This window comes from Poecilia reticulata, linkage group LG6, assembly GCF_000633615.1.
Source record: "Poecilia reticulata strain Guanapo linkage group LG6, Guppy_female_1.0+MT, whole genome shotgun sequence".
In the NCBI taxonomy this organism is placed as follows: Eukaryota; Metazoa; Chordata; class Actinopteri; order Cyprinodontiformes; family Poeciliidae; genus Poecilia; species Poecilia reticulata.
Genome location: NC_024336.1, coordinates 8,571,330 through 8,597,932, shown reverse-complemented (window position 1 = coordinate 8,597,932; position 26,603 = coordinate 8,571,330). Strand labels below are relative to the sequence as shown.

The 26,603-nt window shown below is 41.0% G+C and overlaps 2 protein-coding genes across 3 annotated transcripts in view; one reads left to right on the top strand and one right to left on the bottom strand.

Moving 5' to 3' along the window:
- nod1 (nucleotide-binding oligomerization domain containing 1) overlaps positions 1–11,387 on the top strand; it is a 12,130-nt gene extending 743 nt beyond the window's left edge. The window contains exons 2-12 of one of the 2 annotated variants that reach the window (XM_008411061.2): positions 886–1,082; positions 1,179–1,353; positions 2,072–3,884; positions 5,848–5,931; positions 6,944–7,027; positions 7,135–7,218; positions 7,288–7,371; positions 7,458–7,541; positions 8,471–8,554; positions 8,667–8,750; positions 10,192–11,387. In XM_008411061.2, the coding sequence (XP_008409283.1) occupies positions 906–1,082; positions 1,179–1,353; positions 2,072–3,884; positions 5,848–5,931; positions 6,944–7,027; positions 7,135–7,218; positions 7,288–7,371; positions 7,458–7,541; positions 8,471–8,554; positions 8,667–8,750; positions 10,192–10,264 (2,826 nt within the window). In that variant the 5' untranslated portion in view covers positions 886–905 and the 3' untranslated portion in view covers positions 10,265–11,387. Of the gene's footprint in view, positions 1–885; positions 1,083–1,178; positions 1,354–2,071; positions 3,885–5,847; positions 5,932–6,943; positions 7,028–7,134; positions 7,219–7,287; positions 7,372–7,457; positions 7,542–8,470; positions 8,555–8,666; positions 8,751–10,191 lie in introns of those variants that run through there. The other variant, XM_008411062.2, reaches the window with a different exon arrangement.
- Positions 11,388–13,618: 2,231 nt separating this feature from the next.
- The window catches only part of znrf2b (zinc and ring finger 2b), a 31,569-nt gene continuing 18,584 nt past the window's right edge, over positions 13,619–26,603 (bottom strand). Inside the window, exons 3-5 of the mRNA XM_008411060.2 lie at positions 21,444–21,549; positions 21,158–21,231; positions 13,619–20,255 (exon numbers count right to left, since the gene is read on the bottom strand). Coding sequence (XP_008409282.1) covers positions 21,174–21,231; positions 21,444–21,549 — 164 coding nt within the window. The 3' untranslated portion in view covers positions 13,619–20,255; positions 21,158–21,173. The remainder of the gene's footprint in view (positions 20,256–21,157; positions 21,232–21,443; positions 21,550–26,603) is intronic.

Sequence of the window (26,603 nt, the reverse complement as noted above, 5' to 3'; positions counted from 1 at the left end):
TATATCATAGCTTACACTGTAAACTTATCTTATGAAGAGGTGATGGTTATGACACAGTCTGTTTTGGTGATAAAATATTTATTTTTGACTGTCAGAGTTGAAGTGAAATCATCTGTAAGTGATCAGAGGTCGTTTTTGAGCCAGTCAGGCATCTGTAGATGTAAAGTTTTATATTCGATCTTCCTCTCTTTGCCATTTTATTACATCTGAGGTTCCGTGTGATTGTTTTGATTAAAATATAATTATGCTGCTAATTAATGTTTTATGAATAGCAAAATGTTCTACTTTATCTGTGCTTATCCAAACATTTAAAAATCCATAAATTCTTACATGTTTTTAAATTGTGTAGTCAACTGTCATCATTCATGATGTGCTTTCAAGCGCTTACCCTTTTACAGATTTATTTCAGCTTTTGCGTTCCTCTCACACTTAAGATTCTCCAATCAATTTTTAAATCAGATACATATAACTTGAATAAACCCATGGCGTAGGTTTCAAAAATGATTTTGTAAGAGAAGAAAAAAGAAACCAATTTGGCTGTATGTGGAAAAAAAAAAATCCCTCACCCTACAGTGGAATATGGTGGTGGCAGAGTGACAGAACCATGCCATAAAATCCTGATGGAAAATATCTGATTACTAGTTTATAACTTTAAACTCAAACTCACCAAGATTGTGCAGCAGATCGATGATCAAAGGCACACTAACTAGAAACCCACATAGACAAAAGCTAAATGAAGGGTTTGATGTGGCCTAACTAAAATATTATAGTAGTTCACTACCCTTTTGACACCTGGTAGCAGTCAGCGCTTGATCAGTTTCTTTGTTATACAAACTCAGTTTTGTTATGCTACTGGCCAAAGTCTGGTCTGTTGCTGTTCCACAGAGGGCGACTGACCGTAAACAATGGGTCAGGTAGAGGAAGCCAGAGTGTCGTGCCTTGACCTCCTCACGTGCCACAGAGAGCTGCTGGTTTCCACGCTCAGCAGCATTCAGTGCCTCCTGGATAACCTACTGGCCAACCGCTTCTTCTGCGAGGAAGACGTGGAGATCGTTCAACGAACCGTCACCAAACCAAACCAGGTTGGGCGTCCTGGCTGGGATACCTTCCATTCCACTCTTCTATAAATACACCAAATAACATCTTAAAGTTTCCGTGTTAACATTTTCATTTTCCAGGTGCGCAAAATCCTGGAGCTGGTTCAGTGCAAAGGAGAGGATGCCTGTGAATTCTTTGTTTTTATCATATATAAAATATGTGACGCATATATAGACCTGCAGCCATGGCTAAAAGAGATCAACTACAAGCCAAGCGGAGACATGGAAGAGATGAAAGTGGTGAACACCGACCCTAGTAAGTGGTACAAACACAAATGAATCAAAGTATGTGCTATGACTAAGGCGTGTTTCTACTGTTCTGTCCACCCACATTAAGGTCACACTGCTTCAGAACAGTTTAGTCTTGTTGCTTATTAAGCATAATGATATAATTCAAAATGATCCAATCTGATGTATTAATACAACAGTGTCTATCAGGTTTATAAAGTAGAGGATCACATTATCAGCATAGACTGATATTCTGAATTCCAAGCTGTATCCCTGAGATGCCTGTATGTGTTCTAACTGATATAGCTAGGAGCACTATGACCAATATTAGCATAGTTAGTAAAAGGGAATATCACCAGTGAGTACATTTGTCAAGATTTTCTGGTTGTTTACTGGACATTTCTTTGTATAATGTGAACAGACAGTATTTGAGAAACTCGCTGAGCTCAAATTTAGCCAAAAATATTGAGTAAATATTCCTTTGCTATGGAAGGACTTTAAAACTAGGTGATCTGCTCTATCTTCTTGGTTTTAGTCAGAACACCAGCAGCAGCGTTCTGGATCAGCTGCAGCTGGAGGTTTGATTTTTTTTAGGCAGACCTGTAAAGACACTGTTGCAGTAATGTAAAGATAAATGCATGGATGAGTTTCTCTAGATCTTGCTGAGACATTAGTCCTCAAATCCTGGAAAAATTTTTATTTTTTACCAGCCAACAGAGACTTATTGAATGTGCTTGTCCCTTAAGTCAGCAGGTACTGTGAGAAGCAGCGACATGAGATGAGCCGAGACACCAGCTTCATCATGTCTTATGGGCAGCAAGATGAGACCCGATTGGAAGATCTCTACACAGACACTGTGATGGAGCTGTTCAACGACGCTAATGAAAGTTTAGGCTTCATACAGAGTCTGAACCAGCTTCTTGGAGAAGACGGGGTCTTTAATCCCCAAGGTGAAATCATCTATGTGATGGGGGATGCTGGTGTTGGAAAGTCCATCCTTCTACAAAAGCTCCAGAACCTTTGGTCCAAAAAGGAGCTGCAGACAGACGCCATCTTCTTTTTCAAGTTTCGCTGTAGGATGTTCAGCATCTTCAAGGAAGCAGATCAGATGTCCCTCAGAGACCTTTTATTCAAATACAATTGTTACCCAGATCATGATCCAGATAATGAAGTGTTTGATTACATCCTGCGCTTCCCTGATAAGGTCGTGTTTACTTTTGATGGCTATGATGAAATTCAGGAGGACATAGACCTGATGAATGTTCCTGAAGTTGTGTCTCCAGAAGACAAGGCAAACTCCTTACAGTTGCTCCTCAGCTTGCTCTGTGGAAAACTACTTAAGGGCTCCAAAAAAATACTGACAACCCGAACCGGGATTGAATTGCAAAGTCGAGTCATTAAGAAGAAAGTAGTTTTGCGTGGATTTTCTCCAGACCATCTAAAGACGTACATCAAACTGCAGTTCAAGGAGCAGGAGCACCGGGACCTGGTGTCGGTTCAGCTGGATGCCAGCCCTCACCTTTGTGGCCTGTGTTCCACTCCACTCTTCAGTTGGATTGTATTCAAAAGTTTCCGGCACCTGCATACGATGCATGATACCTTTCATCTGCCTGAAACCAGCATCACGCTAACAAACATATTCCTTCTGCTGTCTGAGGTGTTTCTCAGCCGCTTGGCCACCCCCGCTTCTCCCCTGCTGAAGAAAAGCACCCGCTGCACCTCCGAGACATTCAGGGTGGGGCTCAGGTCCCTTGCTGGGTTTGCTAAGCTGGCTTTGCAGGGTTTGGAGAGAGGAAGCTTTCTGTGCAGCCAAGAGGAGATCAGTGAGTGTGATCTCACAGAGGAGGACATGGCCCTAGGTTTCCTCAGACCCATTAGTGAGTTTGATGCCAATGATGCCCCCGCTACCTTCGAGTTCATCCACATCACCCTCCAGTCGTTCTTGGCAGCATTTGCTCTTGTGTTGGACGAGCAGACTTCTGGCAACTCCATCCTCAAGTTCTTCACAGAATGCAGCAGGAGGAGAGAACCCTGCTGTCTCCCTTTAGCTTTCTGTACCAGGAGGTTTGTGAAGCCTTGCGAAAAGAAGCCCTCCTCAACAAACGAGCACCTGCAGTTCACCAATCTGTTCCTGAGTGGACTGCTGTCAAAGACTCAAGCAAGTCTGATGGGACTACTGGTATCTCCTGTTTTATTGAAGAAAAAAAGAGCCTTGTTGAAGGCTTACTTGTCCAGTAGCGTCAAGGTCCACCTGGAGGGCTTACCCTGTCATACTGGTGATGGATTGAACAAAGTTCACGTTTTGCCCCACTTTCTTTGGATTCTACGATGCATCTTCGAGACAGGGAGCAAAGATGTTGCTAAGATGACAGCAAAAGGCATCACAGCAAGTTTTATCAAGCTGGGCTACTGTAACGTGTACTCAGGTGACTGCACGGCCATAAACTTTGTGCTGCAGCACCGCCAAAAGCACCTGGGGCTCGACATGGACAACAACAATATCAGTGACTATGGGGTGAAGCAGCTCCAGCCTTCGTTTTGCAAGATGACAGTTGTAAGGTATGAAAGATCTTTTTCACTACAGCTTTCTGTTTGTCCTGTAATGGGCTGGCAACCCGTCCAGCATGTGCACCTCACCCATTGCCCACTGACTGCTAAACATAATTTGCAGGACTCAACCTCTCAGGCCCACTCCACAGCTGGTTGACTTTTCATGAAATTATAGCTTCTGAGTTCAAAGTGCTATATTGTATTTAACTCATATAGCAGTAACATTCAGGAAGCTGCAGTCTGTGCCGTGTTTCTGGGCAGCTTCTTAGAGTTTATTTCCCATGTAGCTCCTTGTATTAACTCTTTCTTTGTTCCAACACAGATGGATTTTAGTTTCTCATATAAGTTCAATCTTAAACAAACTTTTGCTCCTGGTGATGATGGCCCAGGCTATCAGTAGCTTAAGCCTGTCACAATAAGCAGTTAATCAGTTAAATTGCATGATAAATTAAAATGATAATATTTTTTCATAATCCAATGTATTTATGGTTTCAGTTGTGTTTGTTTTTTATTTATTGTTTTTGGTTGTTGTGTTTGTTCGATCCCCGGCCCGGGTCTTTTTGCATGGAGTTTGCATGTTCTCTTTCTGCATGTTCTCTCCGGGGACTCCAGCTTCCTTCCACAGTCCAAACACATGACTGTCAGGTCTCTAAATCCTCCTTAGGTGTGAATGTGTGTGTGCATGGTTGTTTGTCCTGTCTGTCTCTGTGTTACCCTGCGACAGACTGGCGACCTGTCCAGGGTGACCCCGCCTCTTGCCCAAAATGTCTCGCTGGAGATGGAGGCACCAGCAGCCCTCCCAACCCCACTAGGGACAGGGGTGTAAGAAAATGGATGGATGTTGTGTTTTATTTTGGCTATTTAAAATCTCTTCCAGTTGTAGTGTGGCGTGTTCTGTTCAAAATGAAAGTTCAATAGTGTTTGGAAGTGCAAACATACATTATTATGCCATTATCAATACATTACTTGAAAATGGTCTCAAAATGATAATAATATTGTCCAGCTTCGTGTCAGGCCTATTTTGCATATTTTCTGTTTTGATATTACTCCTTAATAATTCTAACATATTTTAGTGCAGTTCCAAGTAATTGTGTGTTGATAAAACTTACAGAAAAAGCAGTTTCCCAGCTTTATAAATGTGGCCCATCACTATTAGGATCTATGAAGATCCTAATTTTAAATGACTACTGATTCAGCTGCTTATATGTTTCACAGAGAGGCAGGTTAGAACGGTGGCTGAGAGCAGAAAGCAGAACAATCACACTTTTTTGTGAGTGTTATTGTAAAATGATCTAAAGAAGGAAAAACACAGTTTCATTAGCTCAACAAAATTATTCTGTGTAGTCTACAATACAGTTGCAAGTTGGCTCAAAAATAGATTGTGATTTTTATTCTTTTTTTAAACTGGGCTCAAAAAACTGAAATGTGCTCTTCGTCTTTAACTTATACTGGTAGAGTCACCTTTGTCTGCTGTCATTATTTTGACTGTGGGGTCTAAACTGTTCAGTTGTTTTGATTATACTCACACATTAGAGTATTCTGGTAGGTTCTGTTTCCTCTGAAACTTTGCACAACGTATGCCAGAGCAACCACAAAAAACACCACGCTTAGAAACAGATCACTGTGCTCCCTGCTTGGCGCCACTGTGGAAATACCCTGTGTTTTACTGTCAACTTTGCCCAAAAAGTTGCAATAATATTTGACTTTTTATTTGAAAACCAAATGCAGCAATAAAATTACCTAAACATCCCAAGAAATTAATGCTGTAGGAGAAAAATGAAAATCTATAACCAAAAGAAAAAGTAATTGTGACAAAAAGAAAATACAGCATTCTGGTGATGAAGCTTAGCCATCTACTGTAGTGGTTAAAACAATGCGAATGTAAATTTACTGATGTTTTAGATTCTGAATGCATTGACTGATTTTCAGTCTTTCTCATTTAATGCTCTGTGTATTTCTTTCCTGCCTTCAGATTGTGTGTCAATAACCTAACAGACAGGAGTATTGAGGTTCTGGCAGAAGAGCTGTGCAAACACAAGGTTGTGAAGGTTTTGGGGTGAGTAACCATGATTCCACATCAGCTTTTCTAATGCAAAGCAGCATTTAAACACAGAGCATCTACACCCATGGAACTGTTTCCTATTTCCACCCCAGTCCAATCGGAAATTATAATGTGTTTTATTGTGAAGGACCTGCAGCTTCCAACATGTATTAACATTTACTGGTGTTAGTTATTCCGTTGTTTTATATGCAAGAAAACCCAGCAGATTGCACCAAGTCATTGATTTGCAGCATTTACTCCTCCTGGACAAGAACATGGCAACAGTCTCCTGCATTGTGTCATTGACTTTACAGCAATGCATTATACAGAGCAATGTATTTTCCATAAGTCATAACCGACTGGAGGTTTGAGAAGACAGAGCAGAGAGACAAAAGTGATGTAGCTTCTATGCTGATGAAAACTAAAAAGTAAAAGATAATAATGCCACAATATTCATGTTACTTGGATTTTGATACATCAAAACAGCTGCAACTTTCCACTAGTGGTAATTTTTTATTAAATGCCTTTCGCAGATAATTTTTTCCACAGATTTTAGTTTAGAAGCTCTCATCAGTCTGCTGCTGTTCGTAGCTTCCTAACGGTGAGTTTAAAACGGTGGAGCTCCTCTACACTGAAAAAAAAGAGGTGATCCAACTTTGAAAAATAATTTATTATAAATAATCAAATTGAGTTCTTCCAAGTGTATTATCATGTTAAGCAAATGCAAATAACCTAAATTTGACAAACTTAATTTGATTACATTTAACAAATTAACTCATTTTCTTTAAAGTTGGAGCTCCATTTTCTTTTTTTCAGTGTAGTTTCTACATCCTCCACAGCTGGAAATATTTCCTAACAGGTTCAGTTATCTTTTCTTTTATCCAGAAGGTAAGAAGTGGAGGAATCTTCTGTGAACTAGCTGGTCAACATGTGGGGGAGGGGCAGAACGGTGTTACTCTACCTACCACATACTGTAGGTCAAAACATCTGAGCGGTTATTTAAAGCTGATCATCTTTCTTTCCTCAGGCTTTACAACAACAACATCACTGATGCTGGAGCCAAACTGGTCGCTCAGATCATTGAAGAATGTCCTCAGCTGGCAGTTGTGAAGTATGTTAAACACCTGAAGAGTTCAACATCTCACATGACTTTAATAAGAGCGATTTAAATTATTATTATTTATTTTTTTGGTGTTTAATGCTGTGATTAACATTTAGGATCGGTAAAAACAAGATCACACCTGTGGGTGGGAGGTATCTGGCCAGGGCGGTTAAGAAGAGCGCTTCCATATTCGACTTGGGGTAAGTTCATCAAAGGAAAACTAAATATAGATTAAATGTTCACTAGATAACACTGATGTTGTCCTCTAGGATGTGGGGCAACAGCATCGGTGATGAGGGAGCTGAAGCTTTTGCAGAAGCCTTGAGGAATCACCCACGTCTCACCAACCTCAGGTAGCAGGAAAGGCCAGAAACAGAGCAGTTCCTCACAGGGTGATCCACACACTGACAAGTACAGTTTGTTTTTCTCTGTGCTCCAGCCTGGCAGCCAATGGCATCACATCCAATGGAGGAAAGTGTCTGGCAGAAGCTCTGAAGGAGAACACAGTCCTGAGGATATTCTGGTATGGAAGTTCATGAGTTTAAGCTGAACCATCAGAGGGTTTGAAAAATGAGACTTTTCCTATTTTATGTTGGTTAGGATGAGGAAAAAATGTTTTTGCCAAGAGCCCAAACTTTTTTTAAATTCAGATGTTTACTTCCAGTCAGATTACTGTGAGGTTGAAGAACTTGGGAAAGCCCAGATGATGATATGACTTTAATGAGCAGATCCATTTTAAGTAGCTGCTCCATTAAAATGGTTAATTGTAGCATCTGTGCTTAATTAATCCAAATTATTTGCATTTTAATCAACAATTAAATAAACATTTTCAAATCCAAAACCTCCTTTTGCTTCTAAATTGTGGAATAAATGAACATATAAGCTCTACAGCAATCCACAAGATATTTATTGTTTTCAACCTGTTTCAGAACTCCTGATCATTTATGGAACTTCTTGTAGCATTGGGGACGTCTGTGCTGCTGCTACATGTGTAGTAATGAGATGCCATTTTAGGCTTGAATAGCTTCAATGATAGGCTAACTCCTTTTAGCACAACGATAGTGAGGCTAGTAACAGAGTGTATTTGTCCTCTGTGAAATGGGCTGAAAGGCCTTCATGAAGAAGCAGCATAAAATCCAGATTACAGTTTGGAATTACGGAATTCCAGCAAACCCAAAATGTTTGACCCAAGTCACACAGTCTAAAAGGCAATTCCACAAAATTCCAAGAAAATTGATTAAAAGTTCTAATTTTGAAGAAATGAATAAAAATATCTTTCTCAATATTTTATTAAGAAAATGTAAGTATCTTTTTAAATCCAAACTGACCTACTGTCAGATGGTGAGGAACATACAGTTTGTGTAACTGTGTGGTTAAAATCCAGACATGAAGCTCGCGGTGAGGAGGCCGGCTGTGTTTGTCTCAGTGTTTCTTGGTTCTTATCTTCTGCAGGTTGGTGCAGAATGAGATGATGGACGATTCAGCTCCACACTGGGCCGAGTTAATCCAGGCCGACACTGGACTGAGTCACCTCTGGTGAGGAAACCAGCCGTGCATGACAGCAGTGTCACTGTAATGACTTGGACTGGACTCGTGCCGCTGCTGCCGGTCAGAAAGTCACCAACTGACTGTGTTTATCTGCCTGCAGGTTCATCAACAACAAGTTCACAGCTGCTGGGATCCAACACTTTGCTGAAGCGCTAGCTACCAACTCCAAGCTCAAGGAGATCTGGTGAGATGAAACCACTGTCTAAGGCAGGGGAGCCCAAAGGGGGTCCTGGAGGCCCGGCATCCTGCATGTTTTAGTTCTCTCCCTGGTTTAACGCACCTGGATCAAATGATGGCTCATTAGAGCAATAAGAAGAACATTGACATGCTGAGAAGGTTGTTACTACCACCAATGAGAGAACTAAAACACGCAGGATGCCGGCCCTCGAGGTCCGGCTTTGGACACCACTGATCTAAGGGTTTATGTCGGTTTGTTCACTTATTAAAACAACCTCCAGCTTCACGCTCTCTGTGATCAGCTCAGTGTGGTTCATAAAAAACATTTTGGGTTTGGTGTGGATAATATCTGTAATATCTGTTGCGTAAGATCAACATGGCTGGAACCTGATGATGGTTCCCTCCACAGCAAGGAGGAAACTGATTATTGAGGTGCAGTCATGCTTTTCTTCACACATAAACAGTGGCATAGCAATAAAAGCAGTCAAACGTATTTACTTGGTGTTACAAGAATGTTTGACCTGGATGTTTGAATCACTGCAATTTCTCCAGGATACAAAGTCTTTCAGTCTGATTGTTTTACATTTCACACTACTGAGTTTGTACCTGAAGGAGAAAAGGTTCTGTTTGACCTGAGCATGATCACAGGTGATGAAGCTACTATCATCGATTTCCTCTGTATTACTAATATTTCTATCAACATGAAGCTTATGGTATAAATGTTTACACCAGATGCCAGTAATAACCTAAGTTATCAACTCATACATAGAAATCAAAGCAAATTCCTCCATAAATGGCATCATGTTTTAAAACGTACTGATGTAAAACAGGCACAAAGAAACCAGTTGAAATCGGTTTAGAAAGTGTTTCTATGTGCAAATCAATATTATGAGGTTTGACATTAACTGATCTATTAGAAGCTTTGTCATAACCAACTATAACACAAGTACTTCAAAACATAATAATAGTAAAGGTTAAATAGGCATCTCTAAACTTTTAAATGATTTTATTTTTATTGTTTTTATTATATGAGATATCTGTTGTTAATTGGCCCCATATAAACTGGATTGGACTAAATGTTATGGAAGACTGCTGACCAGGAGGCTAAGCAACATTTTGCTTTTGAAACTTTTAAAATTTGGTTAAAATACATGCATATTAAAGTTTTCATAGTGAGTGTAAACGTGTCATTTCAGAACACTGATAATTTTGCATTAAGATAAATTCAAGCTAAAGTGATATCAGTCCAATCATCTTTGAGCAGTGTTTGGATGAGAACCCCATTGTCTGTGTGTGTGTGTGTGTGTGTGTGTGTGTGTCTGTGTGTGTGTGTGTGTCTGTGTGTGTGTGTGTGTGTGTGTGTGTGTGTGTGTGTGTGTGTCTGTGTGTGTGTGTGTGTGTGTGTGTGTGTGTATGAACTATGTGTCTGACGGCTCGTGTTTCCACAGCGTGAAAGGAAACCAGCTCTCTGAGGAGGAACAGAAGCGGTTTGAGTCGGACAAACGACTCCTGTTCCACTGACAGGATCGCTCTGCTCTTCATGGATCAGAAACACAAACACCTTTTCTGCTGCTGCGCTTCAACCAATTCAACAACATCACTTCCTGTTGTCCACGAGTTGAGCAGGATGGACTCTGTGTTCTCAGAAACAAGCACTGGGATTCAGTGGGATGTAGTTTCTGATGTGAACCAAGACGCTTCAGAAACATCAGTACACTCTGAACATGATGTTCTGGAATCAAAATGTCTGCATGTCAGTCATCATCAACTCTCTGACAGAGGGGTCGACGACTAGTTGAACCTGTTGGCCAAAATATGTAATCATTTTCCTAAAAGCATTGTGATATGTAAAATCTCATAATTACTTAAAAAAATACTATATCCTAGTTATATTTTTCACCTACGTAACTCGTCATTTTTTCAGCTGCGCTATGCATGCTGGGCCGATGATGTGGGCAAGTTATATAGAGTCGAGCCTTTAAACTAAACACAAGAAGTCAAGGGCAGAAAACATTGGGTTGGGGCAAACTGTCTTAAAGTTTTGATGTGCAGCTATACACAAGATAGATATCTTGTGTATATCTATATCTTGTGTATACAACAGCTGTTGTACATGACTGGCCTGTGCTATACTGTTTACTATGTTAGCTAGAGCTAACACCGTTAGAAGGAGTTGGCATGAAATCAAAAATTGGAAGATAATGAATGGATGTTTTGCCTGACAATGATTCATTTTTACGTCTCTGTAACACACACACATTTTTTATTTTTTATCCCAGTGCTCATTGTGCATAGCTTGAGTTAGAAACTGGAGCTCTTTGCAGCTAACGCTCTTCTTCTGTGTTAGCATTAACAGGCAGCGGCAGCACAAACACCAGCTTTTTCGGCTGACTCTCCCTTCCTCATTTTAGTTTCCCCTCATTGTTTTTGCATCACCTTTTATTTCAACGCTCCAGTTCAAATTGAAAGGGCTGAGCTTTACTCATTGCGCAAAAAACACAGTTTTGGCTGGACAGAGCTGTAGCACATAGCATACTCTTCTACCATGGTAGAAGAGTGGCAATATTTGTGACAATATTTTATTTAAATATGTGAAAAACGCCTCTCAATGTCTATTGCTGCTACTAATCGTGGATCCCTTTAAGTGCCCTCCTGGGATAATGTCCCAGGAAGGACATTATCAGAGACTGATGGAGATAAAATTGAACTCTTTCTCACAGCCTATTGAAAACCTTAAATACAAACTAGTGAAAACTCTTCATACAAACTTCAGATCCTTTAATATAAACTAGAATAACTATTTTATGAATATTCATTAGTTACTGATATAGACTCCTTGACATGGACAATAAGAATGTAGTCACTGTACACCTTATGTTTTTTTAAGAAGGTTTACTTCAAAAATAATTCATTGAATATGTCCTAATGAATTGGACATATTTATTTGAAACAGTAAAACAATTTCACATATTGTGTGAAATTGATTGTTTATACTTTTACTACAACAAGGTTAAGTTTCAATACAAGGATTTGATTTGATTTTTTCAGAGTAAATGCTACATTATGAAAAACCCCAATACAGCTGAATTCATGGCTGAACTGCAAATCCGTCTTGGGACTCAGAAAAGATTCCCCAGACCTTCCTGTTTAAATGAAACCGCTTTTTGTTTAACCAAAGTGCCTTCAACTGAAACCATCAGAAAATATTTCACTGGTCTGTATGAGAGTTCTTCATTAATCTCTGTTTAAGGTTTTCAGTGTGCTATGTTCCAAGCATTCAATTTCATTTGTGTTTGTTTAAGGTAATCCTGATTAATGTCCCCATAGTAACGTATTTGTATTAGCCTAGTGATTTCCTTTGTCACATGTTGCAGACAGAAACTCAGTTCATCTGCTGGAAATTGTCCAGGATTACAGTTTTTCTGCAATGTGAGAGAAATTACCTGTGAGTTTCATTCCATGTCTGACTTTTACATGAAATAGGAACCGGTCTCAGTGAAAAAAACAAAACAAAACAAGAAACATGCCAACTTCCCTGTAGAATATACATTTTGGTTTTGTTCAAAGACGGTTACTTCTGACAGGAAATAATGTCCTTCATAATTACTGGAACTGCTGATAGTTTTACATAAAAAGGCTGGTTGGTTCACAATTGTGCACATCCTTTACCTGGCTAAATCATATTTGGTTCAGTTCAAAGCTTTCCGTCTTTTTTGGCCTTGAACATCTTCACCCACGTCTCCCTCAAAGGTTCTCACAGTCAGGATAGTCTCTGGTCCACGTCGCCCCACAGACAGGTTTAGTTTACATCCATCCTCGTGTTAAAGCAAAGTCTGTCTGTAGTAATGGCAGAACCAGAGCAGCAGAAGGTAGCTTCCCTAATGCATATGAAGATCATTTTAATAATGTAAGCAATTTTACAAAGGAAGATTTACCAACTGATTGTTTACTTCCATTCCTTGTCAGGTTGGTTGCTTGATTATTCCAGGAGGATCAGTGTCAGAGGATAGTTTTTGTCATACTGAACATCACACATTTTATCATCATTCTGTACCATTCGAGTATTTATTTGTCATTTTGTACACAATAAAAAATATTGAAATGAATATTGCTGGAGTTGTCTGGTTCCTTCATGACTTTTGTGTTTATGGTCCAATAAAATGAAATTCACTCCCATAAATTAGAAAGAGCCCAACAATCGGACTCACCAAAGTCTACATTCCATCGCTGAACACGCAAAACATTTAGACAACCTGAATGTTGATGATGACCATGTCCTTCCCTTTATAACAGTATACCCATCTTCTGTAGATGTCTTCCAACAAGGAAAACTTCATCATCATGAAGCTTACAGCTTCTCAAACTGGTTTCTTGAACATGACAATGATTCATGGTCCTCTAATGGCCACAGGATCTCAGTCCAACAGAACATCATTAGGAGGTGGTGAAATAGAAGATTTACATAACTGATGTGCAGAAATCAAACCTGTCAATGTGAACCAGAATCTCTGACAAATGTTCTTGACACCATTATTGAATCTGTGCCACTAAGAATTAAGCCAGTTCTGATGGTTCTGATGGCAAAAACCCAACAGGAGCTAGATGTTCCTACAGGTAGAAAGTAACTGGAATAAGAACCTGAACTTGACTGCATTGTCTAATAACTACAATGAATGAAATTAAAGATGTACATTTATGTATGTCAATTTGAATTAAATTAATTAAGCGACTGCTGCTTGGAAACACCTTACAAACAATCAAACTTGACTGCTACATGCTGGCAGTTATCAGTCCTCACTTCAATCCAGCTTCATAAACCAGTGTATCGTGGATGGAAACATAGCAATTACAAAACACACAGAGAGACACATGAAATGTCATCAGCACATCTATTAAGGCCTGTTGAACAGTTCTGCTTCAATTCACAAACAGAAATAAAAAAGACAGAGTAAAAACTATCAACAAAACTCAACCGTTTGATCAGATGTGGACAGAAAGGATCAGTAGGAATCACTTAGTGTAGATGTCACCTTATAGAGACATGAAGGTCCACCTGGATCTCTGAGATTAACTCAACAGAAAGTGGAAGAGGAGACGGAGCTGGAGCACCACTGTGTGGTCAGACGATGTATTACAGGGCTCTGCTAATCTCTGCGTGGCACTCAGGTTTTACACGGTGAGCATGAAAAGCAGCAGCCATGTTTATCCCAGGGTGGATCCCAAAACTCCAAAGTTCTCTCCATTTCTTCTTCAGGAACCAAAACAGGTTGACACATTCAAAAACACAAAAGGTCCTGTGACAGTCAAAGTGTCTTTAAGTGACTCCAGTACCTCACATGTGGCTCCAAAATCCTGAATCCACAACTGATATGTATGAACAGACTGACAAAAGAACAGCTATCAGGGGAAATACCTGAACTAGTTCATTTTGGTTACAAACAGTTCCTCTTCCATTTCCTGTTGTGAGATTGAAGTGAGACCAGTCTTGTTTCAGTTACAATGTTTCCTGTGGCCTGACTCTGTTTCCTGCACATTTCAAGATGAGCAGTAAAAAACAATTCATATGATGCTCTATTGAGATTTTTAAAGTGACTGCCCTCAAAATATTAGAAAACAGAAATGGGGAAAAAAATTTTCAAAAATGTTCCAGAGACGCTGTAGGACAGAGGTTTTATATCAACTAGGCTGCCCTTAGTTTAACAGTTATTTACTGCCCAGAAAAACTATCAGACCATTAAATTATACGTTACTCAAGCCAAAACATGAACGTTTCTGCATTTAACCTACCAAACGAGTCAATGACAGAGATGTTCAAGGTGAAAACATAAACTGTTTATGTCCTTTTAATCATACACATGTTTATCTTTGATATACCATCTAAATTATTATTATTTTAATTACTATTTCTAAACAAATTAGAAGGAACCAAAACCAGGAGATCAAAACTTTGCCTGTGTTGGCTAAAGCTAATGATGGCTAACTTAGCAGCTAAGTTAACTACTCGCCTCAGGAGATGAACATGGAAAAGTCATCACTGATTGCTAAGATTTTATAATGCAGTGACCTCAAAATACTAGAAAACAGAAAGAGAAAGTTTCTCCACCATTAGTACATTTAGCAGCATGTACACGACTTTGACTGACAGCACCAAGAAACTCCTTCTGGCTCATATGAATTGGTTATTTTTGATGGGATTGTTGCATTTCTTCAGACAGCATAGGGAGAAGGTGAAGGAGATCGATCTTTTCAAAAATGATCAAACTGTCACCATATGGTGACAGATGTAACAAATAAGATTTTTAAAAAAAACCTGTTCTTATAAAATCACCTTAAATCAACTCTGTTCAGCCAAAACTGCACGTGCTTTTTCATGTTCAGGGCTCTACTGCTGCATGTGCAGTTTTGAGTTAAAAAATGACATTAACTGGTGTTCTTTAGAAGAAATGAAAGAGGAACAATACATGGGGGGAAGTTCATCATGTGGCAACATTCACCATGAGAGAACAACTTTTAGAGTTCCTGTTGAAAACGTTGAAAAAAAAAAAGTTGTAGCAAGACAAGGGAAAGAAGGAGAGAGCTGGATTATGTACTGGAGTCACAGAAAAGACAAAAAAAGAAAAAGAAATGGAGAACAGGTTTCCATAAAGTTGTGGAGCTTTGGGATCATTGGGATCAGGTGGTTCCCTTTGTCTCCAGGTTCAGGAGGAGTTTGTTCATCAGTCTTCAGACAACCTGCACTCCTGCAGGCTGGACGGTCCAGTTCTTTCGACAGGTTTACTCAGATGAAGGACTTTGACCCGAGTCCAGCAGGCACTGTTCAGTCCAACAGTCTGGTCCAGGTAGAAAAGAGCTCAATGTTTTAGCTCACTTATCTGTGCTTATTACTATCCAGCTCTAGAAGACAGCAGATTATCTGCAGCTACAGCAGCTGAAGCAGCAGCTTCTCCACCAGATACAGGAAATGTTTGCAGAAAGCAGAAGAACAGGCAGGTCCAGTGTGTAACAATTACCAAAGACCCAAACGTACCTGAACTCAAGCATGTAGAGGAATGTGTTTATGGGCTGGTAAAACCATGTTCCAGTTGGTGTCTTAAGTTGCTAAATGAGTTCGGTTTTATTAGGAGTATTTACAACCGTTTGGTTTTCCACATCTTCTTACTGACTGAAACCAAAAATAATCTGTATAAAGCAATCATGGCACAGTAAAAAAATGGATTTTAGACATTGTTTTCAATACCATCACCTTCCTAAAATAGTGGCATTAGTCGTTTTTTGCCAAAAGATACCAGGCTCGTCCACCCATATCCTCCACCCCCTTCCTCTCTGCTGCCCTGCAGCTAGCATAGCCGGTCATGAGTGACAAGGCTAGTTAGCACAGTGATGACGGCAGATAAATGGTTATTCTTTAATGGTATGTTATTTCTCTGCCATTAGGACATTTAGCAGCAAGTACTTGAGATTGATTGACAACAGTAAGACCCTCCTCCTGATTCTGATTGGTTGATTGGGGTCAGGCGCGGTGCATTTCTTCAAATGGCAATATGAGCACAGGGAGGAGATGATCGATCTTTTCTAACTGTCACAACATGGTGACAGCTTTAACAAATGTAATGTAAAATGCCTTTTTTAAAAAATAAAATGACATACAGTGCCTTTAAACATAACTGATGCATATGTACTCACACCCAAAAGGTGCCACTTTGTTTGGTTTTGACTGATATTTCTGGCAGCCAGAGGTTCCACTTCTTTTGTTTGGTAATAATGGAAACCACTGAGCTTTCTGGGACCTTCCAGACTGTTGAAATGTTTTATGTATCTTTCTGCAGATGTGTTTGGTTTGACTTCATCGCTTGGTTTCTGCTCTGATTTGCTCTGTCAGCTTCTATAGGCATGTGACCCACTCCAGATGATGTTGGGTCAACCAGCTGGACTGCAGAAACATCTCAAGGATGACCAATCACATCTAAAAAGGGTGTGAACATTTTTGCATGTATTATGTTTAAATGTTTACATTTACTGTCATTTTTTAAATATTTGAAAATATGGATTTGTCATTATGGGTTGTTTACTGTGGCTCATATTGGATATCTTACTTTCATCTTACTACATGTGGAGAAAGGTAGGGGGTGCCAATACTTTCTGGTGGCAGTGGAAATGAGGGAGGGGGATTTTATACATCAAATCAGGATAATATGAAACCTTTGTGACGGGACGGCAGCTGGGTGCAGTGTGTTGCTTCTACCACAATTTGCACCAAACTCCAGAACAAGAGAGCCAGCCAGTTGACTGGTTGGTCAGAGGAAAGCTGTGAACTGGACCTTAAGGAGCTGGAAGAAGTTCTGACGTCTTCACACTTCGTCCCTTTCTTCTGCCATTTTGAACATGTAGAATCTTTTTGTCAAACCTCGGTATTCTACATTTATTTCTCATTTTAGTTAATCACAACTTAATCAGATAAATCTTCCTAAAAACCCTGAAATCTTAATTATCTCACAACTTTGTCTCACAGTTACTCTTTTGTTTAGGTTCTTCTGATCCTCAATCAGGTTTGTTAGTTCAAAATATGACACATTATGAACCCTGAATACAACAAAAATAACTCTGACCTCCTGCTGGTAAATATTATTTATTGGAGTCATCTATTCATATCTTCTGACAGAGACTATGAGCAGAATATGGAAAATGACTTTGGATCTCTGGTAGTCGAAGCAGATTAAGAAGATTCCTCTGGTTGGAACCAAACACTCAGCGACCTGTGAGACTGAACTACCTGAGAAACCCCAACTACAGCAAAACCCGGCTGTACTGATCCACCGGACCGGAGGAAAACCAAGGAACACACAACCCTTTTCCACCATGCATGGTGGTTTCAGCTGAGCATGGGGGCGATCAGTTTTAAACCAAAATATGCAGTAAATGCAAAGATTAGCCTTAGTTATGATCAATTTCAGAACAGTCTTGTGTCAATGTGTTTAGATGTTCTTCAGTCAGGAACACAGAAGGCCTTCTGATGGAGGCTCCCATGTTCGGGAAACGTTCGACTCCTCCAGTCTGGTCAGCCAACACTGGCCGTCAGTAATTGTTGCACACTGTTTCTTTAAGAAGTAGACCACAAACAACAAAGTATAAAAGACAGAAAAAAATTGAAACAAAAACACATGGTCCTCTAAACCCTTTAGAAACTCCTCCTGTTGGTGCGATGACGTGATGCACCAGAGCGTCACGTCATCGCTGTGGCAACAGGAACTCGGTTCATTTCCAGTTGGAAAAAAACAATCATCGTCACGTTATTCTCTAATGTGACAGAAAAGGTGACCACTGACATTAGTTTATGTTGTAAATTTGGATCTTTTCTTTTTCAAGCGTCTCTTTTTGAAAGCCTCAATATTTTACCAAGTGATCTGTTTAACGTTTTGAAAAAAAGTCTAAATAAAAGTTCATTCATTTGTTCTCCAAGTGCTTTATTCCCTCCAGAGCGTTGAGGTGAGTGATGACAGAAACCCAGATCAGGAAATGAAGGAGCTTTTCATGTCCAGCAGCTCTAACCAGATCGTCTCCGTTTCAGGCAGAAACATTTCTACAAGGTAGCAGCAGTAGAGAAACAGAAAACCAACAGAAGCAGCAGTTCTGCATGCTGCAGAATCATTCTGGGAATGAAAGAACATGGAGAGAAATGCAGCAGCATTTAGAAGCTCATTGGTTCCTGTTGAGGCTCACAGACAGTTTGACACTAAGTGAAGCACGGCGGTGCTGGCATCATGCTGCGGGGAGGTTTCTCATACTGCCAGGTGGATCGGTTTAAAAATAATTAGAGGCCATGTTGTTTTCAAGTCTCTGTTAAAAACAAACTTTTCAGTGGATTTTGACACAATGTGAGTTTGTTGTTTTCTATTTTATAATTATGTTGCATTTTTAAGTATGTCTTATTCTGCTTTTAATGTTTTCTTATTTTATTATCGTCTCTGTTTTATCTGTCCCTGTAGTACAACACTTTACCTAAAGTGCTTTACCTTTTTTTAATAAATAAAATGGACTGGTTCAGAATGAGACAATCCCAGAGGTGACGGAGTGGCCGATCCAAAAGAACGCATCAAACTGTGGCTTCTGTTCACAGGATTCCTGCTGAAACAGCGACTGATCTGGTTAGTGGTTCTGTTTAGGAACCAGCGGTCCGGTTCCCAGGTGAGCAGCAGGTCCGCTCCATGCAGCAAGGGCATGAAGCAGCTCTCTCAAACATTTGTTCAGAGATTCAGCTCTGCAGAAACCCAAAACCTTACAGAGTATTTTTGGTCCCGTTTCTACTGCAAATGTTTAAGTCCACCTGAAATACAACAAAACTAACTTAAAAACGATCCTCTCAGCAAGATAAAGAGCTTGTTTTCAGTTAATAATTCCATAAAATAATAATACAAAAGAAGCACTAGTTCCGCTAGGAGATTATTTCACATATAACATGGAAAAATGTCTTTTTAAGGAGTTATTGACCTAAAACAAGCTGCTATGTCACTTCAAGTGCATTAAAATAGAACTAGGGAGAAGACAATAATACTTTGTAAGATTTAGTGTTTCTGTAGTGAAAGGAGAGAGAAATGTTTCTGCAGTTTCTACAGTAAATGTTGGGGATAAAAAAGCTGATCCTGTCCAGGGAGAACAATTCAACTACATGTTTTAATTCAACTACATGTTTTTCCCCGTTTTGCTCTGGAGTGGTGCACTTCCCCAAAGTTTTTTTTTGTTTCGCCTCATTTTACTCACTCTTTTAAAACACTCCGCTGTAATCCCTAACACAGCTATATATTAAAGTATCTGTAAATCAATGCAAAAGAGAAGCCTGTTGCCAAGGTAGAGAAAGGGCTGTTGTAAAACATCTTGAAATGGAAGAATAAAATGAGCTTTTTGCTTTTCTCCTGCTGGCACCGGCAGCCTGCAGAGGCCTGAGGCTGGTAACTGATGCAGTCGGCGTTGCATCTGCAGAGCCCTGCTGCACGGTTCGGGGTTAAAAAGCACTCATGAGACGTGTGACGGACGGTTTTCACAGTTGATTGGCACCGTTTGGCGACAGCTCCCGGCTGCTTTAATGGCAGTTATGGTGAGATGATTCTGCAGCAGAGAGCTCCTGTCCCACCCTGCTCGGTGCTCAGCATTGCTGCAAACAAGGCACTGGGAGAAAAAAACCCGACGCTGACGGAGGAGAGCAGCGGAGCTGAGCCACAGCAGCAGCAGCACCACCCGCTCCTGTCCTGATGGAACGTCAGGCCTGACTGAGCGGATGTGTCCATTCATAGGGAGAAAAAAAAGAAAGTGCAACTCAAATATAAAACAAAAAAAAAAACACACACACACACACACAGTTTATATCCCTGAAGATTCCTCCAAAGAGATTTGGCATACTGCGGTTCTACACCGTGCGGTTGGTGGTTTGGGAGGGGGTGGGATGGGTCAGCCAATCACAGTGTTGGCGGGGTCCGACAGTCTGGCTGGAGCCGAGCTTCATTCTGTCAGAGTGGGTTACCTGGGATCACATGACGCAGAACAAAGACAGAGTCACAAACGACCCGCTGACGTCTTCAGATACACATCATTTCAAACACTGGAGGGTTTGCTTCTACGACAGGAGGCTCTTCCAGAGCAGAGGAGAGTTTGGACTGTATGAACATTTCCCCCCAGAACTCTCTGACCTTCACACTGAACTGAAATCCTGTTCCCTCCCTCACCAGTGGCGGCACCGAACCAGAAACAGAAGAAATCGGCACAAAAACCACTGAAGAAGAGACTGAAATCAACTTCCTTCTTCAAGGAATATAAAGACAAATGGAGCATCATCAGATTTTAGAGGTTGGACGATTCCTCTTTTCAGATCACGTCTTTTCTCTTGCTAATGCTAGATAAGTTTGTTTTCTTTTTATTTACCTATAATGCTTTGCGCTAGTTCATTTGTGTTCACACAATGCACTGAACTGCAGCAGACGCTAGAGACGCTTTAAGGTCAAAATAAGTAATTAGATTAATCTGCATCATGTAATATTATGTATTAAATGTTTCTTATTAATCGCATGTGTTAACATGCAGAGCCCTAAAACATAAACATACGTAAACACGATCAGTGGAAACAGCTCAGTTTGGAGCTTCATCAACCAAGTAAAGTCTGCAGAATTTTGGAAAATTTACAGTAAGGGTGGGTGTAGCATAACAAAAGGTGGAAATGCAATGAACTTTTATTTTGCCAACTGGAGCCTGTATCCCACACTCAGCAGCTCCTGCTGCAGTGGGCGGAGTCACAGCTCAGCATCTGTTCTGGACTACACAGTGGAAACGCTCACAGAAACGGCCGAGACAAGAGAAGGTTCCGGGAACAGAACGGACAGCTCAGGGCCTCCTGGTGGGTCAGCTCTTCCGCTCTGGGTAGAAGGTTACCTGTGCAAAGGAAGCTTTAATCTGCCGGGTGCTCCGGACACGATCTGTTCACCTCAAACCACTCGTCGATACAGCTGGAACACAATCAGAGCAGAACATTCACTCACAGCATGTTATGTCATTAAACCTAGCAGAGACACGTGGTGTAGGCTGTTGGATGATTCTGCACCGTATGGAGCCACATGTCAACTTTTACATTTTAAGATGTGTAATGAAGCATAATGTGTTGTTTCTGGAGTCTGGCGACGTTCATGTGAAGAACAAGGACTAAAAACGAGCTTCCCACCCTTTGTGATAGATGCAGAGGCAGGGCAGGCGGGCGATGGTGTTTCCCTGCTGCAGCTCCTCCAGGCAGATTGCACATTCTCCTGCATCCTTAGAAAGGACGTCCTCTAGTGGCCAGAACACACACAACAGCACAGGCATGAGGAAGACTGATGGCACCATTTCTAATGCCATCCATATTGAAGAACTGAGATGAACACTGCTGAATTAAAGGGACAGTGCAGCAGTTCATTCCATATTATTATGAAAGGTATACCATCACAAACCAGGAAATATGAACTGTGAGCTGCAGGCGCCTTGAATGAAAGATGTAGTTTTTTGCATATGCAGTCAGTGAAGTAACCACATCCTGCCTGCTGCTAGCAGAGGGAGCAGGTTACTGCACAACGCTTTCCCCTGATGATTAAATGGAGGTATTCATAATTTAAAAAAACTGATAAATTAGTCTTATATTAGGAATGTGTCTGATTAATGTCAGCATTGTTCCTCCAACTTGATCCTTGTGCAGAATATGCATCAACTGGCAGTAGTGGGGTTAATCATTAATTGCGATGAATCGATTATAGAAATAACCATCAACTAATTTAGTAATTGAATAATTGCTAACTAGAGTATACAGAATAACATACGATCTGCTAAAATGACGCACAGAGCAGCAGTTAAGACAAAACTTAACAAATATATACATATATGAAAAGTATGCACAGCTGGCCACCCCCTGCCCCCACAATTACTCAATTGATCACCAGAATAATTGATAAAATAATTGATTACTAAAATAAATGTTTGAAATGGTTCAGGTCCAGGAATCAAACTCACAACTGTAGCCTGGTGTTCCTGCTCTACCAGCGAGCCACAGGATCCCCCACCAACACTAGTCAGGACAAATCTTGTTTGTTTTCAGCAAGTTTTAAGGCAACACATTTTACTTCTTCTTTTTTTTTTTACCAAATAAATGAAGTATAGTAGTAAAAACTACATTCAGCTTTACCCCCATTGTCATTGTGAAGTGACTGACAGCAAACTGAATCATTCCTTCACAGTTCATGACATGTTGTTAGCAATAACATTTTATTGAATCATAATGATGGATTGTCTGTTGCTGCTGGATGATAGATCTATAGAGCGTGGACTGCACCCACACTGCTAAAACAAATCAAATGATTTAGAACTGGTTTATTCACTTTAACTTCAGCCATCACACCAACTAGTTCAATACTCAACAGTAACCCTCATGTTGCTCGCTGCTACTCTTTATGCATGCTTTAACTGCCCACATATGCTGGCATTTCCCAAAGGTCAGTGAAGGTCTCACTGATTTACCAGGATGGGTTTAATCCTCACAAATGTGTTCATGCCCTCAGTTTAATATTGTGGCTTTGAAGGCCACAATATTAAAGCCCTAGCCCTATTTCCAGTCAGAGTGGCAACTGTGTGTGTGTGTGTAAGTGTGAGTGTGTGTGCGTGTGTGTGTGTGCGCGTGTGTGTGTGTGAGTGTGTGTGTGTGTGTGTGTGTGTGTGAGTGTGTGTGTGTGTGTGCACGTGTGTGTGCGCGTTCCTATGAGTGAACCCCTCCCACTATGAATAACATTGGTCTGGCTCTTAAGTGGAAGTCAGCATGTGCACCATTAAACCCATCACCTGCAGCAAAACACACAGAGTCATTAGGGCTGATCTTATGTAACCGTGGATTAACCCACATACGCTGGCAAAAGCTTGTTATTATGGGCTGGAGCACATGGCATCCAGCTCACTGAGGCCAAAAGCATCTATAATGCACAGACAGTCTGCAGTGGACGAGACTGTGGGTAAACACAGACTGAAACCAAATCTTTGTGCTTACTACATAGAGGTGTGTGTTGACTTAATGAAAGAACAGAAACATTACCTTAGAGAATCCAGTTTTACCACACATCAATCTGAGAAGGATCATACAGGCCGGTTCAGAGTTCATCAATCTACGACAAAAGTGATTTATAAATGGGGGGAAAAATATACCTTGTTTATTAGTTTATTCACACCAGGTCTGGACCAAAAGAGGACATTAGTTTTTCTCTGGTCGTTTTTGCTTTCATACTGTACCTTTTGCAAGTGAACTATACCTTGTAAATACAGCTGTACAGGTGACAACACAGGTCTGTATTCACACTGGCAAACTGCACCAGAGTTGCTTCCTTGTTTGCTCTGCATATCCACACTTGCACAAAAGGTCCAGACCAATAAGGAAGCAAACTTTGGTCGGTTTAAAACAGACCTACCTAAAGTGGTAGATGTGAATACACCCTTACATTCCAGAGAAGACCTTCTCTGATCCAGTATGGTTGATCATCAGAAAGGTGAGGTATCAGTCTAAAACCCAGCAGGATGACCTTGTTCATGTTCTGAAGACTTCGAAACCAGAAACATGAAGAACAACACTGGAGATACACATCTTCCTCATGGACTGAAATCTGGCCTCCTGTTGCAATGAAGGCCTGTGTCAGCTTCACCAGTGAGCATTTAAGAGTCATCCAGAGGAAAACTCTGTGTCACCTGAGGCAGACCACTTTATGGTCATTAAGCTCATTAAAGCACAAGATGCAGTAAGAACAAACTTGGGTTCTTTGGTTGAGGACAACACTGCCTGCTGTGTTAGGAAAATGACCCAAAATCAATCACCAAGGCAACAATGAAGTTTTTATAGAAGAATTACAGAAAGTCCTTGAAGTGACTGAGCCAGTGTCCAGACATGTATAGTGCTGAGGATTCTGAGACCGAGGAGAATTTTAATGTTTGATTGAATAAGACAACATTTCCGTCCGTCCGTCCGTTTTCTTCCGCTTCATCCAGGGTCGAATCGCGGGGGCAGCAGCTTTAAGAAGGGAGGCCCAGACTTCTCTCTCCCCAGCCACTTCTTCCAACCCCAAGGCGTTCCCAGGCCAGCTGAGAGACATAGTCCCTCCAGCGTGTCCTGGGTCTTCCCCGGGGCCTCCTTCCGGCGGGACGTGCCCAGAACACCTCACCATTGAGGCGTCCAGGAGGCATCCTGACCAGATGCCCGAGCCACCTCAACTGGCTCCTCTTGAGGTGGAGGAGCAGCGGCTCTACTCTGAGTCCCTCCCGGATGACCGAGCTTCTCACCTTATCTTTATGGAGCCCAGCCACCCTGCGGAGGAAACTCATTTCGGCCGCTTGTACCCGTGATCTCGTTCTTTCGGTCATGACCCAAAGCTCATGACCATAGACGAGGGTGGGAACGTAGATCGGCCAGTAAATCGATGACTCAGCTCTCTCTTCACCACGACAGACCAGTACAGCGCCTGCTTCGCGGCAGATGCTGCACCAATCTGCCTGTCGATCTTCCGCTCCCTTCTTCCCTCATTCATGAACAAGATCCCCAGAAACTTAAACTCCTCCACTTGAGGCAGGACGACCCCCCTGACCCGGAGAAGGCACTCTACCCTTTTCCGGCTCAAGACCATGGCCTCGGATTTGGAGGCACTGATCCTCATCCCGGCCGCTTCACACTCGGCTGCGAACCGCTCCAGTGAGAGCTGCAGATCACAACCTGATGAAGCCAACAGGACCACATCATCCGCAAAAAGCAGAGATGTGATCCTAAGGCCACCAAAACGGATCCCCTCAGCACCTCGGCTGCGCCTAGAAATTCTGTCCATGAAAGTAATGAACAGAATCGGTTCTGTTCAGTTCATTATAAAAAAAAAAAAAAAAAAAAAAAAAAACACCTTGGTGCACATTATTGTTGATGTCAATCACTGGCAGTCAATGTACTTTAAAGGTCTCACTAAGTAACTGAAGCAATAAATATGGACCAAGGTTAAATATTGTCTGTGTAATGAGTGTAAAAATGTTGGTCTGTTATTTTAGAGCTTCCTCATTAACATCGGCAACATTAGTTCTAAGAGGTAAATTCACCAATCTGCTGATCAACACACTGACCTCCATACCATCCATTCTGTATCATGGCTGTTTTAATAGAAATAGATGAGTGTGTTTCTGAGCAGGCTGGAAATAAGACCGGGAAACATCTCTGGTGTTACGTTCGCATAGCAGCTGCTATGTGTGCTTGCTATGAACCACCAGTAGATATATTTAGGGACCAGAAGGTGCTCTCTCTGTGTGTGCGTGGTGTGTATGTGTGTGAAAACAAAACATTATTTGAGAGTCCACGCTGCAGTGGTTTACATGAGATGTGGCGAATTTGTACCTTCTTCAGTTCCTGTTTCTGTATGAATCTGCTAGAGACAAACATTGACTGCTGAAGGCAGCAACTGCTCAGATTAGACAACACTGTGAAAAACAAATGACCACTTTGCAGATTTCTTCTGTTTTTGTTTGTCGTCCCACTTAAATGTTTCCTATTTATGAAGAGGAAAACCATCTATCCAAAATAACCTGGCCATAAGTGAAGAAGTAATTACCCACTAAACCCAGCAACAGGTGGTTCCATTGTTGGCAGGAAAAACTCTGTGATAACTGATAATGAGTCTTTTCCATCATTGTGGAGGAATTTTGGCCGACTCAGCTTTGCAGAATTATTTTCATTCAGGCACATTGCAAAGGCAAATATGTAAACGTGTGACACGGTTATTAGTGTTGATTCAAATGTTAACATGCTAATAGATGGGGAGTTTATGTTAAACTCTGACTCTTGAAACTGGTGCTTTGTCAGCACCTCTGCTGGACCAAATGAAGAGAACCATTTTCACCAGGAGCTAGGGGCGGGCTCATGGTGATTAGCCGTCAATCAAAATGTTCTGAGTCCCATGTTTAAAACTCTGCAGCTTATGTCTAGTTCACATGGCAAGACTTTGCAAAACTGAAGCAAAATCCAAAACATATTGGACTATCTTAGCTCCATATGGTAGCATACGGTGAGTTCCCCGAGGACAAACGAAAACACAGCTTGTTGAATGTGATGCATCAGAGAGCGAAGTAACGGAGACATGGGGGGAAATTCTGAATTAAGAAGACAAAACAACAGCCACGGCACACCAGAGAGTCCAATGGACGTTAGAGACGTTTTGAATCTTTTTTTTCTTTGATAAACGTAGTCCACAAACTATCGGCATTGCTTCTTCCCAGTCGGCCATGCTCATTTACACTGAGCTCACATTTGTTTTGCAAAATTTCCCGTTTGACATCTGAATGTTGGTGAAAA